Below are 24,370 nucleotides of genomic sequence, written 5' to 3'. Positions count from 1 at the left end.
TTACAACCAGGACGTTGGTCCCGGTTGTCTTTTTAAATGGACCAGGATTTCAAATTTCCCTCATCGCATTCCCACCAATCCCGTTCCTTTAAAATTCATGGAATGAAAATCGTTCGAAAAATCCGTGGACATGATTTCCAAAGTGTGAATCTTCCTTCAATAATAATACATTCAACTGAAATCAATTTCCTAAAATCCTACTTGTATTTGAATGTCGATTTTGAATGAAATGAAATGACAGACAAAAAGCGGAAAAAATGAATGTTCAACGAGACTGAAGAAAACTTCGAGAATGCTATTTATTCGGATGATTTTTTTCGGCCTCAAATTAAACAGCAAGCATAAACACTGAAACGTCAAAATTGAGGTCAAAATATTCAAATATTCGATTTTAATCCGTATAGGTGAGAAAAATACGCTAATATTACCTTAATGCACAAATAATAACATCAATTCAATTTAATGCATTATTTCATCCAATCCAGCATTTTACGTGCGGTAATGGCCGCCACAATTTAACTCACATTTTGGCAGGATGCATTCGATTTGACGTTTGGCTTGTGTCGTATGACATCGCAGCGATCATCATCATCATGAATTCATCATTATGATGATGAAAACCTATCGTTCTTATGTCATACGACACAAGCCTAACTTCAAACTGTTTCCACTCTACCAAAAACTGAGTTGGATTGTGGCGGCCATTAGCGCTCGTAAAATGCTGGATACGTGGAAATACACGGAAAATACATCAATATATACATATACATGTATACATCATTCAATTCGTCGGACTGAATCAAAAATACACAAGTGAATCGCCCCTCGCCATACACTCAGCGAACTGGACTATCGATATTCATAACTGGCGCCTTATGAATCTTAGACTGATTATTCCACCAACAGTGCTTCTTATACGCAGTTACCTTCCCAAGTATTCAAGCGTCGATGGGCGTGTGGTCTACATACCGGCCTCCCAAACCCGACGTTCATGGTTCGAACCCAGTCTGCCACGCTTAGCTTTTTTTAAAATGAAAATCATCATTCAGGAGGCAACATATTGAAATTCATACCGATTCCTTGTGGCAAATTTTCATAAGGCGTTTGATTGAAAATCATACGTCCATTTTCCTCAGTGTACGTTAAACCTAATTTCGGAAGTGGTGCGCTTAGAGATGTCGTAAAATTTCGATTAATCGATTAGTAACTAATCGATTGATCACGATTCTTGACACTAATTGAATCGATTCATCGTTGAGTAGTAATCGATTCAAAATTAATCGATTATCACAACGATGCATCGATTAATCGAAGTAATCGACATCTAAGAGTTGTCGTAAAATCCCGATTAATCGATTAGTAACTAGTCGATTACTCTTAATTTTTGTCGATTATTGAATCGATTAATCGTTGGGAAGTAATCGATTCAAAATTAATCGATTATCACAACGATTAATCGATTTATCGAAGTAATCGATTAATTTGCGACATTTCTAGGTGCGCTGTTTTCATTTGGTGTTTGGTGGTTGAGTAGTGAGTGTGCGTATTTATCATTTGCTTGCATTTTTTCTCTAGCATCCAGCCATGTTTGATTCGCAGTGACAAACACTGGTTTCGTTAGACCAGATTGTTTTACTTGATTTGTTTGTGCTCAGTCAATGTCAATGAAGGAAAAATACATATGATTTGACAGTTAGGTACCACACATGTGTCGGACAGCAGAACAAACACTACTAAAAATCCACACATATTTATTGGCAAAAATCCATAGATTTAACTTATGGTGTATATCAGCGCACACATAACCATTCTCCACGCGAGCTGCTAATAAAATATACATATATTCAAATATGTGTGGTCTCGAATTAGCAATTATTTAATTTATGTGTGGTTCTATATCGATTATATTAGGGTGGAGCTATTGCAAAAATTTATAATGGCGACACATATATCTTATATAGATATTTTTTAAATATTCCTGTAATGGACACTCTCGTGTTTATTTTGTATAGAAATGTTAAAAAGCATCAAGTTTTACTTCCCATAGCATTTCCATGGAATCGAATCATACACCCAAAAAATCTGCACGTTGTTTCCACTACAGTGACTACAATGACAGTGTCGTCAAGTGTCAGAATTGGAGCAGAATCGTCTGTCAGTTCCATACAAATGCGCGTTCCAAACGAGCAGGAGACCTGTCAAACGTAGCACATGACGTTACTCTTCTTATAGGACTTTTACCTGATTTTTTGATTGAATTATCATTCTACGTGAAAATCAGGTAAGTTCTACCTGAGTTTTGGATAGAATTCACCGGACACGTAAGTTTCACCTGAATTTTCTGAAGCATTTGTAGCTACGTGTGCACGTAAAATGTACCTGAAAAATCAGGTGAAAACAACGTTTAGATTATTTGGAGTGTAGGACTGTAAGGTAGGTTCTCCCGATGGAATTTCATAGCAAAATGTATACATTGTGCTGTAATAATGCAAAAATGGCTGGAGGGTCCACTATTGGTTGAGGGTCCACTATTGGGCACTTTACCCTATTTACAATCAAACGATTTGACGGCGTCCCGATGAGTCATTGGACAAGTCTAATATTTATACATTCGACGTATTCAAAAATTCCTCTGGATTTTGACAGTTCTCCTCAAAACAAATTTCTGCGCTGAACATTTTTGTGGTCGTCGCAAAAGTGAATAAAAATTTTGTTTATTATCTTTATCTCGTCTCGTGGCTGTAGTTTGATTGCGTTTCAGTTTTAATTTATAATCGCGTCGACTTCCTCACTTTTCTCACGTACTAGCTGGGCAAACAGATGCTTTACTGCTGTGGATATTAGAGTGCAATTATCGTTCATAATGTTTTGAGATCGCACGATTCTTCCTCCGTTGGTTGTTGCTCTGGGGAGCTGTTGGCTGACCTCCACGACGTGGATTGTGTGGCTGCAGAGCAGTAAATCGACCCTTGCGTTATCAGTGACAGCAAAAAGTTGTTATCTGATCTTGGTCGCGTAAGATTCTCTGTTGCGCCACCATAATTAGCTAAGCAGGAATCCTGGGGGCGCTTGCCAGTCTCATCATGGACGGTGCCAACGAGGGAGAGGACATCCAGTTCCTAAAACACGCCAAGTACTTTGTGCGATTTTTGAACATTTTGCCGGCCCGTTTGGCTTCTCACGATTCGACCCGGTAGGTGCAATTTTGTTTTGTATTGCAAGCCCGAACCTTTGACCTGAAATGAATCATACACAATTTTGCAGGGTGACGATTGCATTTTTTGCTGTAAGTGGTTTGGATGTTCTGGACTCGTTACATCTGCTATCGGACTCATTCAAACAGGATATTATCAATTGGATTTACACACTGCAGGTGGTACCGAAACCTGGCGGAAGACCTTGCGGTGGAATTCAGGTAGGCAAGTCCGGAGACACAGGAATACTGCTGTATGTACTTGTCGTTCATGTACGATAGATTTGTTTTATCTTCCAAAGCTTATTGGTGGTTGCTTATTTACTGACCTTGAACCTTAGGCCACGTTCAGACTGGTGATATAGTTACTTGATATAGAGAATCTTGATATGAGATGTCATGCAGGGCTGACAATAGTCATTCTCGACAATTACAATGAAGACAATACAACTCGTCGCTACTGTGGCATTTCGTACTGCGACGATGACTATTCTCAGCCCTGGTCATATGCATTATTTTCAGTGAACATAAGAGGGAAGATCCATTAATTACGTAACGCAAAAATTGGCCATTTTTAACCCCCCCTCCCCCCTATGTCACACTTTTTGTATGAATCATTTAAAGTTTTTGTATGGATTGTCACACTTCGAGTAACCCCCTCCCCCCTCTAAGCGTTACGTAATTTATGGATGCTCCCAGATATGTAAACATCGATGTCAAGCTACTATATATCAAGTGATATAGCTCGTAGTCTGGAAGGCACATTAAACACTGATTGATTGATTGATTTGCAAGCAGTTCATTGTCTGAATTATTTTCTGGTAATCTATCCCCACATTGTTACATCGAAATTTAGATTTCATCTATGAGGTATCTAAGCTATGTTACCATTTACGTATTTAGTATCATGTGACTAGTACTATATCTAGCAGAGAAAATTTACTAACTTCTATTTTGAAGTTTTGTAGATTGAACCACGGTTCAAACTTTAAACCATTCATCATGGTCTGCTTTATAGCTTTTTACTTTTGGACTATTTAAGGCATCAGCAGTCCTAAATACTAATATTATTTGGTGTCTCTTTATTTAAGACCTACACCTAAATTAATATGTGTGAACTTTGACATTAAGATAACTCTTTATCAAGTGATATTGCTTATAGAGTAAGGACAAAACATGTGGGATTTGTAATCTGAAATATGTATCGAATTTTAGAGAATTTTATATCACTGTGTATGCCAATAACTAGTTTGCAATTAGATAAAGCAGCTTGAGAAGAGCGTATCATATGCAGTAACTAAACAGATGTATTTTGCGGTAGATGTTTAAAAGCAGGAAAAGATTTAAATTACTTGTAGGGTATCTGTTATTATTATAATAACATGCTCCTATATCAATAAATAACATTTGCAAAATGTTTATGCAATTTACTCTCAATTTGTGTCGTGTTTTGTTGTTATCCAAGAAGCGGTAACCCTACCTTCTACACGCCTCAAAACAATTTTTAAAATGGGAACCGCCTTCATGAAAATCTGATCAAAAAAAATCAACAATTCACCTCTTCAAGTTTGCTGACATCAGAACAGCAGGTCCAGGCACTGTTAGGTCACAACAATGTTTTGTGAACTTTCAATCAATTTCTCATATCGATTGTATGATACTTTCCAGAAAACCATGTGTCAGAATCAATTTGCCAGAATGAATTCCTCTCCCCACAAATAGTAAAATTGAAAATTACAACTAATATTGGTGTTTAAAGAATAGAGAAAGAATCATAGGTCTGAGCGATTTGACATAAAGGGTAATAACATTTGGCATAACTTTGAGCTACGACAAAAGTGAAGGTAGTTTGCATAACGGGGATTTGATATTATTCAGTAATGAAGAGGTCTTCGGTATAATTAATTTTCATAAAAAGTATTATTTGAAATACTAGACAATTTTCGGCAAGATGGATACCATTCATAAAAAAATATACCTAAGACAAGAAAAGCTTTTTGGGGCGATTCAAATATGACGTCCACTATTTTTTGGGATTTATAGACCCCCACTCCCCCCTCTGTCACGGTTTTTGTATACCTAGTACATGCACTGTCACAAAATCTTGAACCCCCCTAAAACCTGTGACATCATTTTGAATGACCCCACGAATGGATATCATATTTCCTTGCCTTAGAGCCCCGTACATACCATACGTTTGCGTTGCGTTTGACACATTTCCCATGGGAAAACTGTCAAATGCAACACAAACGTATCCTATGTGCGGGGCTCTTTATTTCGATCGCGATCGCACAATTAATTTTGAAAATTAAATCATATCTACCATCGCATTGCCTTGAAAACTCACCTAGTAACGAAAGGGTTAGGCGGGGCAAGATGGGCCACGGGGTAAGATGGGTCAGGGCTGTTTTTAAGCATGGTATACATTTTAATGTGGAGATTATGACTTTGTAAGAGGAATAATTTGGTTCTACATTATTGTCACTCGATTTGCTCACAAAATTTCATTTTGGTAGAGTATGGCAAGGTAAAATATTTTTCAGCATTGTTTCTTATGCGAAAGACACTTAGGCCGGTACAAATATTTAATTAACTTTTTGTCCTACTGGTCACCGAAAGGTCAAGGGGGGGGGGGGGGAAAAAAAAAAAAAATTAAAATGAAAAAAAAAACTCCTCGGATTTGTTAAAGAATGTTTTAAAAATCCTCAAAAAATTTTATTTTGTTGCCCCCCTCAAAATATTACTTTTTGGCAAAAAAAAATCCGAGGGGGGGAGACAAAATAGATTTTAAATATCGGCCTTACTATAAAACGTCTAATCTCGTCGAGCAATCTAAAATTTAAACTATTTTTAGTAATATAGTGACAGTATCATAACTAATGTACTGCCGTGAATCGCATATCTGTCCCATCTTTGCTGGGTTTCCTATTCATATGGGACAAATATGCGATTTACGGCAGTGTAGGCGATGTTGTACTAACTGCGTTGAAATAAATAAATTTGATCGAAAATTAGACATTCTATAAACATGAACTTGCAAATGGGGCAAGATGGGTCAGCACATACTGAAGGACATAGTTCGTATTCAAAACATATTTTCCATTGCTGATCTAATCATTTTAAGTTTACACGGACGGCTTGTTTTCATATGAAATTGCAGACATTTTTAAATGTAGTGCCATTTCTTAATCCAAAGCATTAAAATCCTTTTTTATTCAATACAATCATTGACATTAAACTTATCTATCTGTGTGTAATTTAATATGTAACTGCCAGGAATGAGTTCTCTTCATTCACATCTTTCTCTACGAAACATTGAATCTATTTTAACAAATTTTCGAACTTCGACTAATTGTTACATCTTACGATAGGAATGTTAAGCAAGAAAAATAGTACGCTCCCTTGATTCTCCAGCGCCAGATATCATTACTTTAGGAGATTGAAGTAGGAACAGTGGTTCCATGCTGATGCAATGCTGATTGAATAAATAATAGAAGCAACAGACTTAGAAAACAAACACAATTTCTAAAATTTTGATTGGAGAAAGAAAGTTCTAGTGGCATACTGAACTATCTGTATGGTCTTATTGACACAGCATAAAATGTTGGAAAAATTTAATTGTTTAAGAAACACAAGATGCTTAGCTTATCGGCATATTTCTAAAAAATCCTGATTTAAAATTAGCTTTCTCAGCAAGTATTTAATCTTTGAATGTTTTAAAGTTTTTACAGAGTTTTGCGAGTATATTTAAATAAGCCTAGCGTGTTCATAGTTCTTAAAGATGCATGGCCTTTCTGAAAGAATTATAAAAAGAATCCTTCCGAAAAAGTGAGAGCCAAATACTACATATCATATGTCTGTATCGATCTAGATATTTTGAAAGCATTTCTTTCTGTAGCTTTGAATGGTAATTTGGGGGATTTTTCTGCTATTTCCAGAAAATCAATTAAGAGATTCCAGAATGGCAAAATCTTGAGTTTTCAAGAAGAGGTAACAAAAATTTATATGAGAAAGAAATTGGAATTCTTTCGGATGGATAAAACTCCACAGGCGTCTTACTATCCAACAAACAATTGAAGTTGAATATGCTGGTTTTTTAGCTGAACAAGCCACATTGTGGCGAAATAAGTTCTTTATCAGCCTCCAATGCTTGTTGGGTAAGCTCATATGTCTTTCTAATCGCAAAAAGTTTTTCTGGAATCTGAAGACAGAAATTCGTCACTCATACTCGACCTCGACGTGAAATGATGGTTCTGAGAAGAATCGACAATGCGCCTTTCCAATTACAGGCAAAACCAGAATGTTGAAAGAAAATTTCTTTCGTCTACTCTGACCCCAACGTCAGATGATTCGCCATCCATGGAGAAAAAACTTCTGCAGCGTCGCCAAGTGATTATGATTTGCACTTTGAAGTATGTTCGTCTAGGCTCTACCTCCTCTACTAGAAGACCTCTAGTGTATAAGAGAAAAACCGATTTGTTTTCAATAATTTTCCTTTCCAATTTAAAACAGAAATAAAATCTGAATTCTGAAAGAAAATATCACTTGACTGCTACTGACGCCTGTAGTGGCAAAGTCCACTCGGTAGAAAGGTAAATCCCACTGGTTGGGATCTCATTTCCAACTGCGCCTGAGTGATCAATGTATTGAGTTTAAGATGAATAAACATCTTGTTATAGTTTGACTACCAACTGAACTAGACGTCTCATTCCCTGTGCAAACTTAAAGAAAACCCATATAGTTGAACATTACAGTGGCGACGAGGATGAAATAGGCGTTTTATCGTGCGTGCGCTGCGCGCAATTGTTTTATATTCTCACGACCGCCAGCAATGGTGCTTTTTGCGTGATTTTTCCTCCGGAGTAAGTTGATGTGGTGAATGGTGTTACTCGGACCATTTTTTTTCTTTTCTTCACCATTTTAAAAATTTTACCAATGTAATGCATATAGCCATTTTGTATATTTTAGTGTTTTCTTGTTTTGTTTTGGTGTATAGCATTGCGTGAAAAATCGCTTTTGCCTGTGATATTGGCGCTAACCATTTTATTTTACACTATTTTTGGCTCCCTGTGCGCAATTAATTTTGAGAGTCAATTTTATTTAACTCCCTAAAAAAAAAGGAAAGTGCGCTGTTTAGAACCAGTGTAGTGATCAACTGTGGCATTGAAGCGGTGTAAGAGGTAAATCGGCAGACTATAGCACAACTGCGGATTTTCAAACTGTTTACGTGCGGCTCGGTGTATGGTGCCGAATTTGTATACTTTACGTTACGAATGCATTTTGTTTTTTTCCTACTGATGTGGTAGTGCAGTTGTTGCTGTTGTCAAACCGGCTGAAAGTGATGCAAAAAAAAAACGACCTTTTACCAGTTGATGACTTGTTTGCGCGGAAAGGGAACGATTTGTTTTCAATTGAGGAAGCTGTTTAACCTGTGTTACGTGCCATGGAGAGATTTGAAAGATAATTTGAGTTGCAGTAAATATTCCATGCCGTCGTTTTGGCTTGTTTTTAAAGGCTGCATCGAGCGGCCGGATGATTTCGGTGGATAATCGGTGGATGTCGTCAATCGGTGTGGACGTATTTTTATTTTACTCCCGGTCACGCGTTTCAATTTTAATTTGTTTTGCTCACGTTTACAGTTTATTTTGATTGGTGCGATGAACTGCGAAATTTGCTCACTCGATTCTACCGACGACGCGGTAATGTGGACCTGTGTTGGGTGTACGCGTACCTTCCATGCAGCATGCGTAGGAATAACTGTTCAGCGCAGTTCTCTAAGGAAAAAGGATAAGAGGATTGATCCTAATTCATACATTATACCTTGTTGCAATTCATGCCAAACGTTAATAACATTGAATTTTGAGATCAAAGCGCTGACCGAACAGCAGACCAAATTAGCGGAAATAATCAACAGTAACACGGAAATTATCCACCGCTCAGCGCAACAGGTGAACCCCAATGCAGTTCACGATGCGTTCGAAGGTATGGAGATTTTGCTAACGAGCATAAAAATGAGCTATCTACCATAAACAAAAATAGCAGTTTAGTTGGCAGCGTAAGTACAATTAAAAATCACATCACCACGATGTTTGATATAGCGATGAAGGCTGCTAAGGAAAATATGGAAGCAACTATGAAATCGATGTCAGCAGTTTTATCAACTGACCTGCGCAACATAAATAATGATATAAATCAGCTCAATCAGCTGTCCATTGACACAGCAGCAAGTTTCACAATGAACTCCAATCCAATGCTGGGACTGGATATACTTGATGAATTAAAGTCTTCAGCAGAGAACATTATTTCTAACCAACATGCCGCAACAGAATCAATAACTAGTGCAATTAGTTCATTGGACAGCCGTTTAAGTGATGTTCATATTTCATCAGAGCCACCGTCGGATCCTAGCTCAAATTCTGAGCCATTAATTAACATTGAGAACCTTAAACCACCGTCCGATCCCAACACTAATTCAGAAGCAGGGAACCATAACTCAACCTTAACCTGCCGTATGTTAGGATCAAAAAAAGTTTGGCGAGCGGATTGGACGGAGTACGATCTACGCGAATATCGCCGCACTCAGCAAATAAAAGCGAGAGACAAAGCTATTAAGCGGAAAAAGCAACTGAAAAAACAGTGCAACAGATACAATATTGAAAATAACCGACGAGTCGAAAAATGCCATGAAGTGAAATCCAACAACAACATCTATCCGTTCCCGAGAAATTCGACGGAGCGCAATGTGTTCATTAACCAGGGAGATATTTATGACAAGAGGAATCATACAGCGAGCCTCCCTTTGGACAGAGAGTTATTAGCTGCAGCCAAACTTCAATTTTCGGGACCACCGCTATCAACGAATGGATCGTATGGACCGCAGGGGCCAGCCATACATTAATTTTCAGAGAGGTGAAGTATTGAACCCCTACCCTACTGATGAACGGCCAACATATTTAAACCGAACAAGTGCAACTGAAAGACGCCGATCCTGCCAGTGTTTTTGCCGGAACTGACGCACTCCATAGAGGAAGCAGATAGGACTAATTTTATATGTGATTGTATTATTATTAATGACGATGGCGAAAATCACACTAATAATGTAATAAATGAAAACAGTGCTACAAATAGCAATATTCAGGAGATATCGGTATACTGTCAAAATTTCAATAGGATGAGAAGCGCTGCTAAAATGACTGAAATCCAAAATAATGTTTTAAGTACACAGGATTTTGTTTTTACACGATTTTTTTCCGCTCGTATTTTTGATCGTGTGACTTCAATTTGCCACCAAACTCTTCGCAACATGTTTCAAAAAATCCAGAATAAATCAAAGAAAAATCACATGATAATTAATATACGTTAAACATTTTGGATGAGTGGAAAATTGAGAAAATGTAAATCGTGTAAAAACAGAATCCAGTGTACATCTTTCAAAGTGATTTTAGCGACTGAAACAAGTTGGGACGATAGTGTTAAAAATGAAGAAGTTTTTGGTAATAGTTACAACGTTTACAGAGATGACCGAGACTACGAACGGTCTGGAAAAAAATCAGGAGGAGGTGTTTTGGTTGCAGTATCCACAATTTTCAATTCAGAAATAATTAAAACGGATAAATTCAATGATTTTGAACAAGTGTGGGCCAAGGTACAAATTTCAGGTGAAACTCATGTTTTTGCTTCAGTTTATATCCCTCCAAATAATGCTCGCAGAGATATTTATGATAAATTTTTTGGTATCGCTGAGAATGTTTTATCTGGCTTGCCTCCTGAAGTAAAAGTGCATATATATGGTGATTTTAACCAAAGAAATGTAGATTTCATACCGGACTGTGACAATGAGAGCATTTTACTTCCAGTCATAGGGGAAAATGAGCTATTACATTTTGTATTCGATAAAATTGCTAACTTAGGATTAAATCAAATCAATCATGTGAAGAATATCCAAAAGTGTTATCTAGACCTACTGCTGACTAACTGTTATGAAGATTTTTGTGTAAATGAATCACTAGCTCCTCTTTGGCGAAATGAAGTATTCCATTGAATTCTCTTTGTTTGTACACGTTAATGATATACCAATCGAATGTGAGTTTGAAGAAATCTTCGATTATCAATCAGCCAACTACGGAAATATAAAGCATAAACTGAAGAATATAGATTGGCAAACTGCTATAAGGAACGAACAAAATGTTGATAAAGCGACAGAAAAGTTTTATAACACATTGCACAATATAATAATGGAAGAAGTGCCGGTTAAAAGACGGAGAAGTCATGCTGTATCGAAAAATCCAATTTGGTTTACAAGAGATATTAGAAATCTTAAAAATCGCAAGCAGAAAGCACATAAAAACTACAAGAAGAATAACCAGAAACATTAATTAGAGGAGTATCTCAATATTTGTGATCAACTGAACTGTGCTATAAATACCGCATACAATGAATATAATTTAAAAACTGAACGTGAAATCAAGACAAGTCCAAAACATTTTTTCAGCTATGTGAACACTAAATTAAAATCAGCCAATTTTCCATCGAAACTTTATTTAGATGGTAGAACAGGTAATGGTCCAGAGGAAATATGTAATTTGTTTGCCGATTTCTTTAAAGAAGTATACACTACCCACTCAGAAGATGATCGAGATCGCGACTTTTTCGATTTTTATCCTGAGTTTTCAAATGACGTTTGCGTCAACCATCTGAATGTACACGAAATTTGTGATGCCCTGAAACATCTTGATGGGTCTAAGAGCTCTGGACCCGATGGAATACCTCCAGTGTTTATTAAGACTCTAGCAATTGAACTTACTGCTCCATTATTCTGGATTTTCAACATGTCACTGGAATCAGGATGGTTTCCGTTAATATGGAAAAAATCATTTTTGTTCCAATTTTTAAATCTGGTATAAAATCCAATGTTCGTAACTATCGTGGTATTGCTCTTATATCTTGCATACCGAAATTGTTCGAAGCAATTGTTAATGAAAAAATATTTGTTCAAATTAAAAATAGAATCACATCTAAGCAACACGGTTTCTTTAAAGGTCGTTCGACAGCCACAAATCTAACAGAATTCGTTAATTATTCTTTGGATGCAATGGATAGTGGTCACCATGTAGAAGCCTTGTACACAGATTTTAGCAAAGCTTTTGATCGCGTTGATTTACCCATGCTTTTGTTCAAACTGCAGAAGATGGGAATTCAACCAAACTTCTTCATTGGCTTGAATCGTATCTAACAAGTCGGGTTCAAATTGTAAGATTCAAAGGAAAATTATCAACCCCAATACAAGCCTCTTCTGGAGTTCCTCAAGGATCTCATTTAGGTCCGTTACTTTTTATTTTATTTGTAAATGACCTCCCTCTTGTGCTTCATAAATTGAATGTGTTAATTTATGCAGATGACATGAAACTTTTCCTAAAAATCAAAACTGTCGAGGATATCGATACATTCAAAGATGAAATATTGGTATTCCATACATGGTGTAAAAAAAGTCTTCTACAGTTGAATATAAAAAAATGCAACTCAATAACCTTCAGCAGAAAACGAAACATACTCAGCGCAAATATTAGTTTTGATGATCAGAACGTAGTAAGAAGCAATAGAGTAAGAGATTTGGGAGTAATATTGGATTCAAAACTAACTTTCATCGATCATTATAACTTAATTGTAAGCAAATCCAACAACATGTTAGGTTTTATAAAACGATTCTGTTACAATTTCCAGGACCCATACACAATAAAACACTATATACAGCTTATGTAAGGCCAATCATAGAATATTGCAGCATAGTTTGGTCCCCATTTTCAGCTATTCATGCCAACAGAATTGAGTCAGTTCAAAAACAATTTTTATTATATGCACTACGAAAGTTAGGGTGGACCGAATTTCCATTGCCACCATATGTAGCTCGTTGTAAGCTCATCAATATTCATTCACTGAAAGTGCGTCGAGATTTAGCAATGGTAACTTTTATAAACAATATTGTTTCAAACAGAATTGACTCAACGGAGCTATTATCAAAACTTAATTTTTATGTTCCATTACGATCTTTACGACATCGTCAAATATTCTCCGTAAATTATCATCGAACAAACTATGCAAAAAATGGCCCAATGAATCAAATGATGATCACTTATAATAAACATTGTGACACTATTGACTTATCGATGTCCAAAACACAGCTGAAACAGATCTTCTCTCGTATTATAAGCTAATGACACTTTACAATAAGTTTAAACAGTATCAACATTATTTAATGTTATTTAGAATAGTTAAGAATACAAATGTAAATAGGTCTACAATTATGATTGACGACAATAAATAAATTTAAATTTAAAATCATCAATCGCCACCTGCCTGTTCGTCGTTTTGTTTTGTAAGAACAAGATTTCAACTGAACCAAACAAAAATCCAGAAACGATATAGAGTGCGTGTTTAAGGATTCCGTTGCAGATTATTCGGTTTATTTTCATTTGTGGACAATTTCTTATTTGATGGGCAGTTGTTTCAGAAGGTTGCACAGACGAATCTTACTGCACAAGCCACTACAGGCTTAAAACTTTCCCTGAAAAGAATATTCGACCAACATAGAGGATTGTAGTGAATAGGCACAGAAAGAACAGTAATCGATAGTTATGTTTCTGTAAAAAAAAGTTTACTTTTGATTAGGATTGAAGTATAAAATTGTTCAGTATATTTTTAGCATGAAATTTCGATTTTGTGAATTAGAAAATAATAATTTGCGTTCTGAAAATTATAACTATCAAATATGAATCAATATTAAATTGCTTATGAAACTATGTATTAGGTAATAGAATATTTTATCTAAGGGGAAAGGAGTTGTAGTGACATGAGCTACTCGGTAATATAACCGAACCCTCTGGAAGGGTTCTCAGCATAGAGTATACTGTGTTAGATGTCTAAGGATGTACTGAGTAAATAAAATTAGTTGATTTCTGACTCTGAACTAAAACAGTCGTTTTTATAATGTTGTTGAAAAGCCGGTTATTACAACGCCAACGTTTCTGCAGCGTTGCTCTCCGACAAGCGTTTGTGATTCTTTTGAATCACTTACAGGAATCAAACGTTAATCCGAACCTTGCGTTAAAAATTCACTGCTGCTGTTGTCCGACGGCCGCTCGATGATTTCCCGCTAAGACGCTAAGAATAAAACTTCAGCACTGCCACTAATATCCCGAGACCGCAACGACGCCTAGAAAGAAAAGATTTTTTTCTTCACAAAGCGCTCTTCTAATCACTGGTAGAAGCGAAACCATAGTCTGAGTATTGCGTGGATATTTCTCTTGAGTACTGCTATTTTCGGCGACGGCCAGCGTATTCTTATCCATAGTTTTTAATAGCTGGGGAAAATCTTAAAAAATCAGTACTTTTCGTGAAGGTCTCAAATTTGAATATGCAGAATTACCTCCATATCTTCGCAAAGGACGTAATCCTTCGTCAAAAATTAGCCCCCCCTAGAATTTTTCGTTAGTTACGCCAATGATCAAAACAATATTTATTGTAGAATTTAAAGGTGACCCATCTTGCCTCGCTGTTTGACCCATCTTGCCACGGCATTTTTTGATTGACAGAAAAATAGACTTCTACTTTAATGACTCAAAATCAAATAAAAAGTAGAATTTTTGTTATTTCATACCCCTGGCTTACAGATTATGATGTATTTTTATAGATCCACGTTGAAAAACTAAATTAAAATGCTTCTATTTTGAGGCATCGAGGGTTCGCCTTAGGTGACCCAACCTATCCTATCATTCCATAAGTAACGTGCATTTAAATAGGATAAGCAATGGTCAAGGAATGATTCCGCAACTGAAATTCTTTAAGCAGTACTGAGCTGGCAAGGAAAATGAGTATTTAGGAAATAGTAGGCGTATTGCAGTGTAGAAAACATATACTGACGTCTTCACTTGCGAAATAATGCACTGATGCATTATTCCGCAAGTAAAGTGACGTTTTGTAAAGTTTTCTATTCATTGCTTATGTTTTTTTGCGATTTATTTTAGGTGCATTCTTTGTTTCACTGTTTCATTCACTGTCATATTCGAACTAGGTGCTGCCATTAGGCTTTTTGCAAGCGTGTACGCACACGCACATTTCACTCACACTTTTACTCAGTTTGTTTGCAACCACAAGCAGTTGTCACGGCAAAATCAAATGGGATTGTTTGCAACCACGAACCGTGCGTTCGTGTTGGTGAGAAATGTCGGCGAGACCCTAATTGGCCATGTGGAAGAAGTGAGAAGTGAGAAACGTGAAATTATATGTTCAAAGTAGTAATATCCCAGATCATCTTCCGACGTCTGTCACCATTAGTGAATGAGTTCGTGAAAAGTTATCAAGCCGGCTTCGTTGACGGCCGCTCGATAACGGATCAGATCTTTACTGTACGGCAAATCCTCAAAAAATGCCGTGTATACCAGGTCCCAACGCAGCATCTGTTAATTGATTTCAAGGCGGCATACGACAGTATAGACCGCACAGAGCTATGGAAAATTATGAACGAGAACAGCTTCCCTGGGTAGCTTACCAGACTGATCAAAGCAACGGTGGATGGTGTGCAAAACTGTGTGAAGATTTCGGGGGAACACTCCAGTTCGTGAACTTTCGTGCCTGTTGTTCAACATTGCGATAGAAGGTGTCATGCGGAGAGCCGGGTGTAACAGCCGGGGTACGATTTTCAACAGATCCAGTCAATTTATTAGTTTCGTTGATGACATGGACATTGTCGGCCGAATATTTGCAAAGGTGGCTGTACACCCGCCTGAAACGCGAAGTAACAAAAGTTGCACTGGTGGTGGATTCGTCAACGACAAAGTACATGCTTGTGGACGAAACCGAGCGCGAAGCCTCGGCCCTCCTGGGAAGCAGTGTTACGATAGACGGGGATACCTTCGAGGTGGTCGAGGAATTCGTTTACCTTGGACCCTTGCTAACGGCTGATATTTTTTTTTTAATCTTTATTAACGTGATTTTTTATAATTTGTATAAGTTCATCACTGAAACGACTGACAACAATGTTAGTCGTGACCCCCAAAGAAACTGCGGTCTAAAATGATTCGCCACCGCGCCAAATGTGTCATGTACAAGACGCTGATAAGACCGGTAGTCATCTACGGACACGAAACATGGACAATGCTCGAGGAGGACTTGCAAGCACTCGGAGTATTCGAGAGACGAGTGCTTAGGACCATCTTTGGCGGTGTGCAAGAAGACGGTATGTGGCGGCGAAGAATGAACCACGAGCTCACCAAGCTCTACGGCGAACCCAGTATCCAGAAGATAGCTAAAGCCGGAAAGGTACTATGGGCAGGACATGTTGCAAGAATGCCGAACAGCAATTCTGCAAATATGGTGTTCACTTCCGATCCGGCAGGTACGAGACGGCGAGAGAGCGCAGCGAGCGAGGTGGGCAGGTGCAAAACGACTTGGCGAGCGTGGGGCGTATTCGAGGATGGAGAGATGCGGCCTCGAACCGTGTATTGTGGCGTCAAATTGTTGATTCAGTGTTATCTGTTTAGATGTAGACTAAATAAATCAAAAAATGAATATGTTTAAAGTGCGAAGCTAGAGGTGCTTGTTTCTTGTTTCTTCATTCTTCCTTTTTCCTTCTTCCTTCTTGCTTCTTCCTTCTCCTTCTTTATTCCTTCTTTTTTCTTCTTTCTAGCTCCTTCCTTCTTCCTTCTTCCTCCTTCCTTCTTCTTCCTTCTTCATTTTTTTTACTCTTCCTTCCTCATCCTTGCTTCTTTCTTCATCCTTCTTCCTTCTTTCTCCTTCCTTTTTCCTTCTTCCTTCTTCATTCTTCCAGGAACTCATCCTATAATTCCACGATAAATTGTTCCAGGAATTCTTTCAGTTCTTTTAGCAATTCCTCCAGATACTCCTTCGGTGTTTCCTTCGGAAATTCCTTTAGGAATTTCCTTCCGGAAATTAATTTAAAATTCTACCAGGAATTCTTCTAGAAATCTTTTCAAGGGTTTTCTCCGGAAATTCCTCCTGAAGTTTTTCCGAACATTCCTTCAGAAATTCCTCCGGACATTCCTCTAGTAATTCCTCCGAACATTCCTCCAAAAATTTCTCCTAGAATTCCACCAGGAAGTCCGGCGTAAACTTCCCCAGGAATTCCTTCGAGCATTTCTCCAAATTTTCCTCCAGGAATTCCTTCGGCAATTCATCCTGAAATTCCTCTGGAAATTCATCAGGAAATTCTTTCAAGAATTCCTCCTGAAATTGCTTAAAGAATTCCCCCGGAAATTATTCCAAGAATTTTTCAAGGAATTCCTCCTGGAGCTTCTGCAATTCGGGAACTCCTCCGAAAATTTCTTGGGTATTTCTCCGCTATTGGGAATTCCTCTGGGTACTCCTGCAGGAATGTTTCTGGGAATTTCTACCGGAGTTCCTCCGGAAATTCCTTCTGAAATTTCTCCGTGAACTCCTCCATAAATTTATCCAGGAATTTTTCTTGGAGTTGTTCCTGGAATTTCTTCGATTTCCTTTAGGAATTTCTCCGGGTATTCCTCCAGGGATTCGTCCGGCAATCCATCCGAGAATTCCTTCAAGAATTCATCCGGGAATTTCTCAAAGAATTCCTCCGGAAATTATTCCAACAGTTCCTCCGGAACTCTTTTAAGGAATTCTTCTGGGAGTTTCTCCAATGATTCCTTCCTTCCTCTAAAAATTTCACTTGGAATTCATGTGTTAATTCCTCTGGTAATTCCTCCAGGAATTCTTCTGGGAATTCATCCAGGTACTCCGGAAGTTTCTCCAGGAACTTCTCCGGAAATTCCTCCAGGAACTCCTACGGGCATTTTTCTAGGAGTTCATACGGGTATTTCTCCAGGAATTGCTTAAGGAATTTCTCCGCCAAGAATTCCTCTGGAAATTCCTCCAGGTATTCCCCGGGAATTCCTCCATGAAGCATTCTCATCTTAAAGGAATTCATCTGGGAAATCCTCTAGGAATACCTCGATGAATTCCTGCAGTACTATTGCCTAAACCTAGTTTTAACCAGACATCATGCACGCGTACAAAAAATGATGAGATTGAGCAACGACTGCTACGCGCACATAAAATTTAGCGCATGCGAGTCTCACGAAGCTGGTGTACCTCACATTAGCATTGGTGAGTCGCATTGAGACATCTCAATGCGATCAGCTCATGCGCTGTTTGCCATGGCAAACCTTAGCAAACAACAGCGGAGGTGCGTAAAACAGCTTGGGCGGGAAATTTTCATTCAATAATATCGTCGCCTAAGTAACGCCAGCAATGCATTCCTAGCGCATGAGATGAGTCTCATGAAACGTACATTGTGAGACACGCTCACAGTTATTTTATGCCCGCGCTAGCTTCTCTCGTTGCACAGAATCGATGCTACGTGAGCTTTTGTAGCTCATGGCACACTGTCTCATCCATGTATACACGAGAATTAAGAGACTCTGGTTTTAACAAAACTCAGCTACATTGAATATATTACAGTCAAACCTCCATGAGTCGATATTGAAGGGACCATCGACTCATGGAAATATCGACATGTGGAATAGGAAATCTTTGGAAATCTGTTTGAAGGGACCATCACAGTAACCCAGGAAATATTTTTTAATATGGGATAATTTGCTTCCATGAGTCGTTATCGAGTCATAGAACATCGACTCATGGAGGTTTGACTGTAGATGAAAATACTAAACAAATATAAATAAATAATTAAGCTCATGTGAGCGCAGCTAACTGCTAGTAAGTGTTAATGAGTGTGTAGGATTGTGGGATTACGATGGGTGTGTACTGCATAGATTTTAAAGTTCTTTGTCGTATTGAAGTGCCGCACATTTCTATGCTATTTCCAGAGGAATTTCTAGAGCAATTTCTGTAGATATTTCCTGAGACATTGCTGGAGGAATTCATCTGTGAGGAATTTCCGGAAGAATTGCTGGAGGAATTCCCGGAAGATTTTCTGGTGGAATTTCCGCATGCATTCATGGAGGTATCCTTGGGGATCGTTGAAAAATAACGTCCAACGTTTTTCGGCATTTTCAACCCCCCTCTGCGCCCCCGCCCTGTACGTACAACTGTAAATTATATAAATGTAGTGAGAATTGACTCCCTCAATAGCAAATTAAAATATTTTTTAGCTAATCAAATTATTTCTAAAATGTAATAAGTTATTTTTTCTTGTTGGACGTAACACAAAACGAGACCTCCTCCTCTCCCCTGTCACAACCTGGAGAAATTTTAGAAAGAATTCTTGGAGGAATTCCGGGAATAGTTCTTGGAGGAATTCCCGGAAGAATTCTTCGAGGAACTCCTGGAAGAAATCCTGAGAAAAATTATGGAGGAATTATTAGGGGAGGAGAATTTCTGGAGGATTTTCTCCAGGAATTACTCCACAATTTTTTCCAGAAATTGCTCCATTAGTTGCTCCGAGAATTCTTCGGCTAATTGATTTACGACTGCCTCCAGGACCGCGTAAAGAAACTCCTCCAGGAATTACTCCAGAACTGTATCAAGGAACGCCTGCTGGTATTCCTCCCGTAATTCATCCACAAATTGCTTCAGGAATTCCTCCTGCATTTCCTCTAGGGCTTTCTACAGTAAATCCTTCAGGAATTCTGCTATGATTTTCTCCGGAAGTTTTTGCAGGAATTCCTCACGGAACTCCTCCACTAATTGCTAAAGAATTTCTTCACTAACTGCTTCAGGAATTCCTCCAGCACTTCCTTTATGGCTTTCTCCAGGATTTTTTCCCCCGGAATTCCACCAGAAATGTCTCCAGGCATCCCTCCAGAAGTTCACCCACGAATTCCAATAGGAATTCCTCCGAGAATGTTGCCGAGAATTAATCTGCATATTTCTAGTGAAATAATAGTTTTTATGTCTGTTATATTTTAGCATTCGCTTACATGAAATTTATTACAAATTGGCATAAACATCAGCCAAAGCGAATAATAAGAACAGTTAGCTTATTTTTTCAACATGATGAAATCAATTTCCGGTAATATTCCAGACATAATGTTTTATTCGACGAACGAGTAATATTATGAGAAATATCACCATCTCTGCTGTTTTGTTCCGTAGAGCACCATAGCTCTTGTCATCCGGAAGATGCTCCCAGTCGAATCATTTCTTGAGCAAGACGATACGCCACTTCGTCCCTGACGCCAAATGCCCGTATGAGAAGCTGAAACTCCCTGATCCCAAATTCTAAGCCCCGTCCATTCTTAAACATTGTAAACTAATCTCGAGACACCACGAGAACGTTGGCTCCTACCCACCTCTTACTAACTGTATAATAAAATGATGTTGAATGTATATATCACAATGGCTATCATGGCTCCGTTAAGTTACACGGATGATCCTACCAAATAAACTGACCATTACAAGTTCTGACTTGCACACGACAGGTGTTCATCATCAGATGTCTGCGGTCAGAGCCGTAGTTTGGACTCTCATTTTTTATGAAGAAAATGATCAAATTTCATTTAATGGGAAAGAAATAACATCATCAGATCCATTTGGAGCTAGGAAGTCGGAAACATAATGAAGTAAAAAACCTGGTGTTAGTTGGTCGGTATGGTTTGAAAACGCTGCTGTACCTGGAGTCAATAAAATCTAATTCAGGAGTGGGCGGTCGTCTTCGAACTTGGGCAAGTCCACTGAATCAAATGATGCTACCAATAAACAACATATAAACATTTTTTCTGACTACATTGGAGTATCTTTGTCTCTGAAAAAAAATGGATTGGCAAAAGCTAAAATTTGAAAAACCAACCACTTAATTTGAGATTAGTATACCATCATTGCTGTAAACATTTTGGATCCAGAAGTCTCTCGGTGAACGGTTGCTAGCAGCAAAAAACAATCCTAACCATCGAATATCCAATAAGTTATCAATAGGATATCAAATTCCATGTCTTTTTATAGACTTTTTGAATTGAACACATCCAGATTTTTTTTAACTTATTAGGTTTCAAAGTTGTTCCATTTCTCATGGAGTAAATATTGATTTTGACGCCCCTCAAGAGTTGACCCTCTTGACAGGGATCAACTCAGCGAACCGCACGCTAAGGCGCTGCCTGCAGTGGATAATTCAAGCCTTGTGTTCTCTTAACTGAATATCAAATACCAGATCACATTCATCACTGCCGTATCCGAGACGAATGTCTATTTCTGAAGAAGGAATCATATCCACCACTTCCTTATTCCGGAAAACGCGCGAACTGCCTTAATCCGGACAAACGCCTACTTCCAAAGAAGGGATCACATTAACCATTGCCTTAATCCGGGCAAGCGCTTACTTCTAAAGAAGGGATCACATCAACCATTGCCTTAATCCGGAAACACGCTTGCGTTTAGAGGTGACATCATACCCATCATTGCCTTAATCCGAGCAAGCGCCCGTACCGTATTATGTATGCTTTCTACGAAAGGATTACGTCTTTTTAATTTTACTATCGAACGGTGTTATATTCACCACCCCGAGTTTTTTTTCTGGCACCACTTAGTAAAACAACTAATTGAACACAAAAAAATATGCCAAATGACCCTTCCTTTTAACGCTGTTCACACTCATGCCAAATGTCCATAATGACTGTTATCTTAGCTAAAGAATTGTGAATGTTGACCAATCGCTTTAAAGACATTTTTTTTAAATTTAAACAGATTCAAATGTACACACCCCGTTTCTTTCCAGGGATCAAGCACGTTGAACATCTTAAACCCTCCGGACTGCTGCGGATTAGATACATATCGATGGGGGCATTTGGCCATCACCTACACAGGCTTGGCAGTTCTAGTAGCACTGGGGGATGATTTATCGCGATTGAATCGGAAAGCGATAATCGACGGCGTGGCTGCAGTCCAGAGAGAGGATGGCAGTTTCAGTGCGACCATCGACGGCAGTGAGCACGATATGCGGTTTGTGTACTGTGCTGCAGCAACATGTGCCATGCTCAATGACTGGGGCAAAGTGAACAAACGGAAAATGGCGGAGTATATTCAGAAAAGCATTGTAAGTACGAGTTTCTATAAAATGTTATTCTTATTATGGGAAACTGAAGTTCCTCTCCTCGGATATGTGATCTGGCCGTGAAGAATGGGCCTACTTCCATTAGCATTGAGATGGGAACAAAAGACATTTTAGTTTGTACTGGGGGTCTTCAGTAGCCTTACGAGGAAAGCTGTAGGATTGACAATCCGGAGATGACGAGTTCAATTCTCAGCCCGGTCTAGGATGTTTTCTGGTTGGTAACTTTTTGTATCCATTGAATGACAACACACAATATACATATTACATACTTATGCAATGGCGGGCATTTTCATTTAATAACTGAGGAAATGCTAATAAAATACTAATTTGAAAAGCCGGCCAAGTTGTAGTTGGAATGTAGAGCCATTGAAGAAGAAGATCCTGTTCTGGAGAAATAACATGTTGATTGTTTAATGCTGCAACTTTTTATTTTCGTTTTGAAAAGCAAACTTCTGACACAGTTGCTTTTATCAATTGACCATTTCCGTATGAGACCAGCCAGCCTCGGGCTGAATGTCTCGACAATAAAGACAAAACAAACCTTTTCCGTTTTTTTAATTTATTTAAGGTCAACTTTCCCAAAGAACCCTTATTTTTTGACGCTTCTATTTTTAACATTTGAAACAAACGTTCGAAAAAATGCTGTTTTTTAAACTTTGCTTAAACTTAAACATTAACCCGGTTTTCACCTAACATCTAAGCAATTCTTCAGACCGGTTCACACGTGCAGCATTTTCAGATTTTGTTTTCGATTTTCAAAATAGTTTGAAACTTAATATAAAATATGAGTTCTTTGGGAAAATTGACCTTACATGGCTCTCAAAATAAAACGAGAAAATTGTTTGGCGGAAAAGGTCAATTTCTCAGTCTAATTCAAATTTCACATCTTCGGGTTCGGGTTTCTAGGGTTGAAATCGTTCTGACATTGATATTTCTCTCCATAATTTTAGCGGTACGACTTCGGTATAAGCCAACACTACGAGATGGAATCGCACGGTGGGACCACATTTTGCGCGATAGCTGCACTCGAACTGAGCGACCAGCTCGACATCCTTACACCGGACGTAAAAGCAAAAATCGTTCGATGGTTGATGTTCCGACAGCAGGACGGTTTTCAGGGACGTCCAAACAAACCGGTGGACACGTGCTATTCCTTCTGGATCGGTGCAACGCTGAAAATGCTGAACGCCTTTGAACTGACCTGCTACAAAGAGAACCGCGACTATGTGCTTTCGACACAGGATAAAGCCGTCGGAGGGTTCTCCAAGTGGCCCGGTTCATTCACTGATCCGTTCCACACCTATTTTGGCATCTGCGGGCTGAGCTTCCTGCAGGAGCCAGGACTACTCGAGGTGGTGCCCAGTTTAAACATATCGCAGCGCGCCTTTCAAAGACTGAAACAACTGCACGTGGTTTGGCAGGTGGAAGATGATATAAAACGCAAGTGTGATGTGAGGGTTAACATAGAATAAAACAATCGGAACTGGTTTTCTGAGAAGGTGCCGCACAGAATCATACGCTAGAAGCCGGAAGTAAGATGGGCATCCGTATGCTGAACAATCTACAAATTACAAACTATTGAATTAATAAGCTTTGTTTATTAGAAGACTATTTTTATTTTCTTGTAATTTAAAACATGCTTTTTATTGTCTTTTAGGGTAACCAAACTCAATGCTTCTATAAGATTCGACATCGATGATTTCATTCAAATATTTGTAGTGTGTCTGCCAACGATTTGTATCTATAAAAAGATAAGTTTGGTAAAATGATTGAAATTTTACCATTCAGTGTACCTAATTATATTGTGTTTGAACAATGTGGATCCCAACGTCCACGTAACCCGTGGCATTAAATTAAGCCTTTAGCATAAGATGATTGTGTAGAGTTGTACATTGAACAATTGTGGAAAAAAATATACTTAATATAGAAAAGAGTTAACATAGAATTTAGAAAGGGATATGGAGCTTCTATTCTGTATCGCCCTGCGATATGTTGATCTTCATAAGCTCGATCGATTCCTTCAACACCAACTTGGACGTTGTTCGTACACCTTATTTTTGTAATATAATTTATAGTAATAAGTACGCTTTCTGTGAATCCTATCACAAATCTGCTTAATAATATCGATCAGACACATTTGATTC

The 24,370-nt window shown here is 38.3% G+C and overlaps 1 protein-coding gene across 1 annotated transcript; it reads left to right on the top strand.

Annotated features, from left to right (window-relative positions):
• Positions 1 to 2,660: 2,660 nt before the first annotated feature.
• LOC134212918 (geranylgeranyl transferase type-1 subunit beta) lies at positions 2,661 to 24,159 on the top strand. The gene is made up of 4 exons (XM_062691256.1): positions 2,661 to 3,193; positions 3,265 to 3,415; positions 21,891 to 22,208; positions 23,177 to 24,159. Exons 1-4 carry the CDS (start codon positions 3,084 to 3,086, stop codon positions 23,696 to 23,698), a joined length of 1,101 nt encoding a protein of 366 aa, XP_062547240.1. The 5' UTR covers positions 2,661 to 3,083; the 3' UTR covers positions 23,699 to 24,159.
• Positions 24,160 to 24,370: the final 211 nt, after the last annotated feature.

Source organism: Armigeres subalbatus, chromosome 2 (assembly GCF_024139115.2).
Source record: "Armigeres subalbatus isolate Guangzhou_Male chromosome 2, GZ_Asu_2, whole genome shotgun sequence".
Taxonomy (NCBI): domain Eukaryota; kingdom Metazoa; phylum Arthropoda; class Insecta; order Diptera; family Culicidae; genus Armigeres; species Armigeres subalbatus.
This window is presented reverse-complemented; position numbering and strand designations above follow the sequence as displayed.

Bases quoted from the DNA above. Each gene is read 5' to 3' on its own strand.
- LOC134212918 (XM_062691256.1), top strand. From the start codon at position 3,084: ATGGACGGTGCCAACGAGGGAGAGGACATCCAGTTCCTAAAACACGCC. The intron at 3,194-3,264 runs GTAGGTGCAATT...ACAATTTTGCAG, and splicing joins GCTTCTCACGATTCGACCCG to GGTGACGATTGCATTTTTTG. The intron at 22,209-23,176 runs GTAAGTACGAGT...CCATAATTTTAG, and splicing joins AGTATATTCAGAAAAGCATT to CGGTACGACTTCGGTATAAG.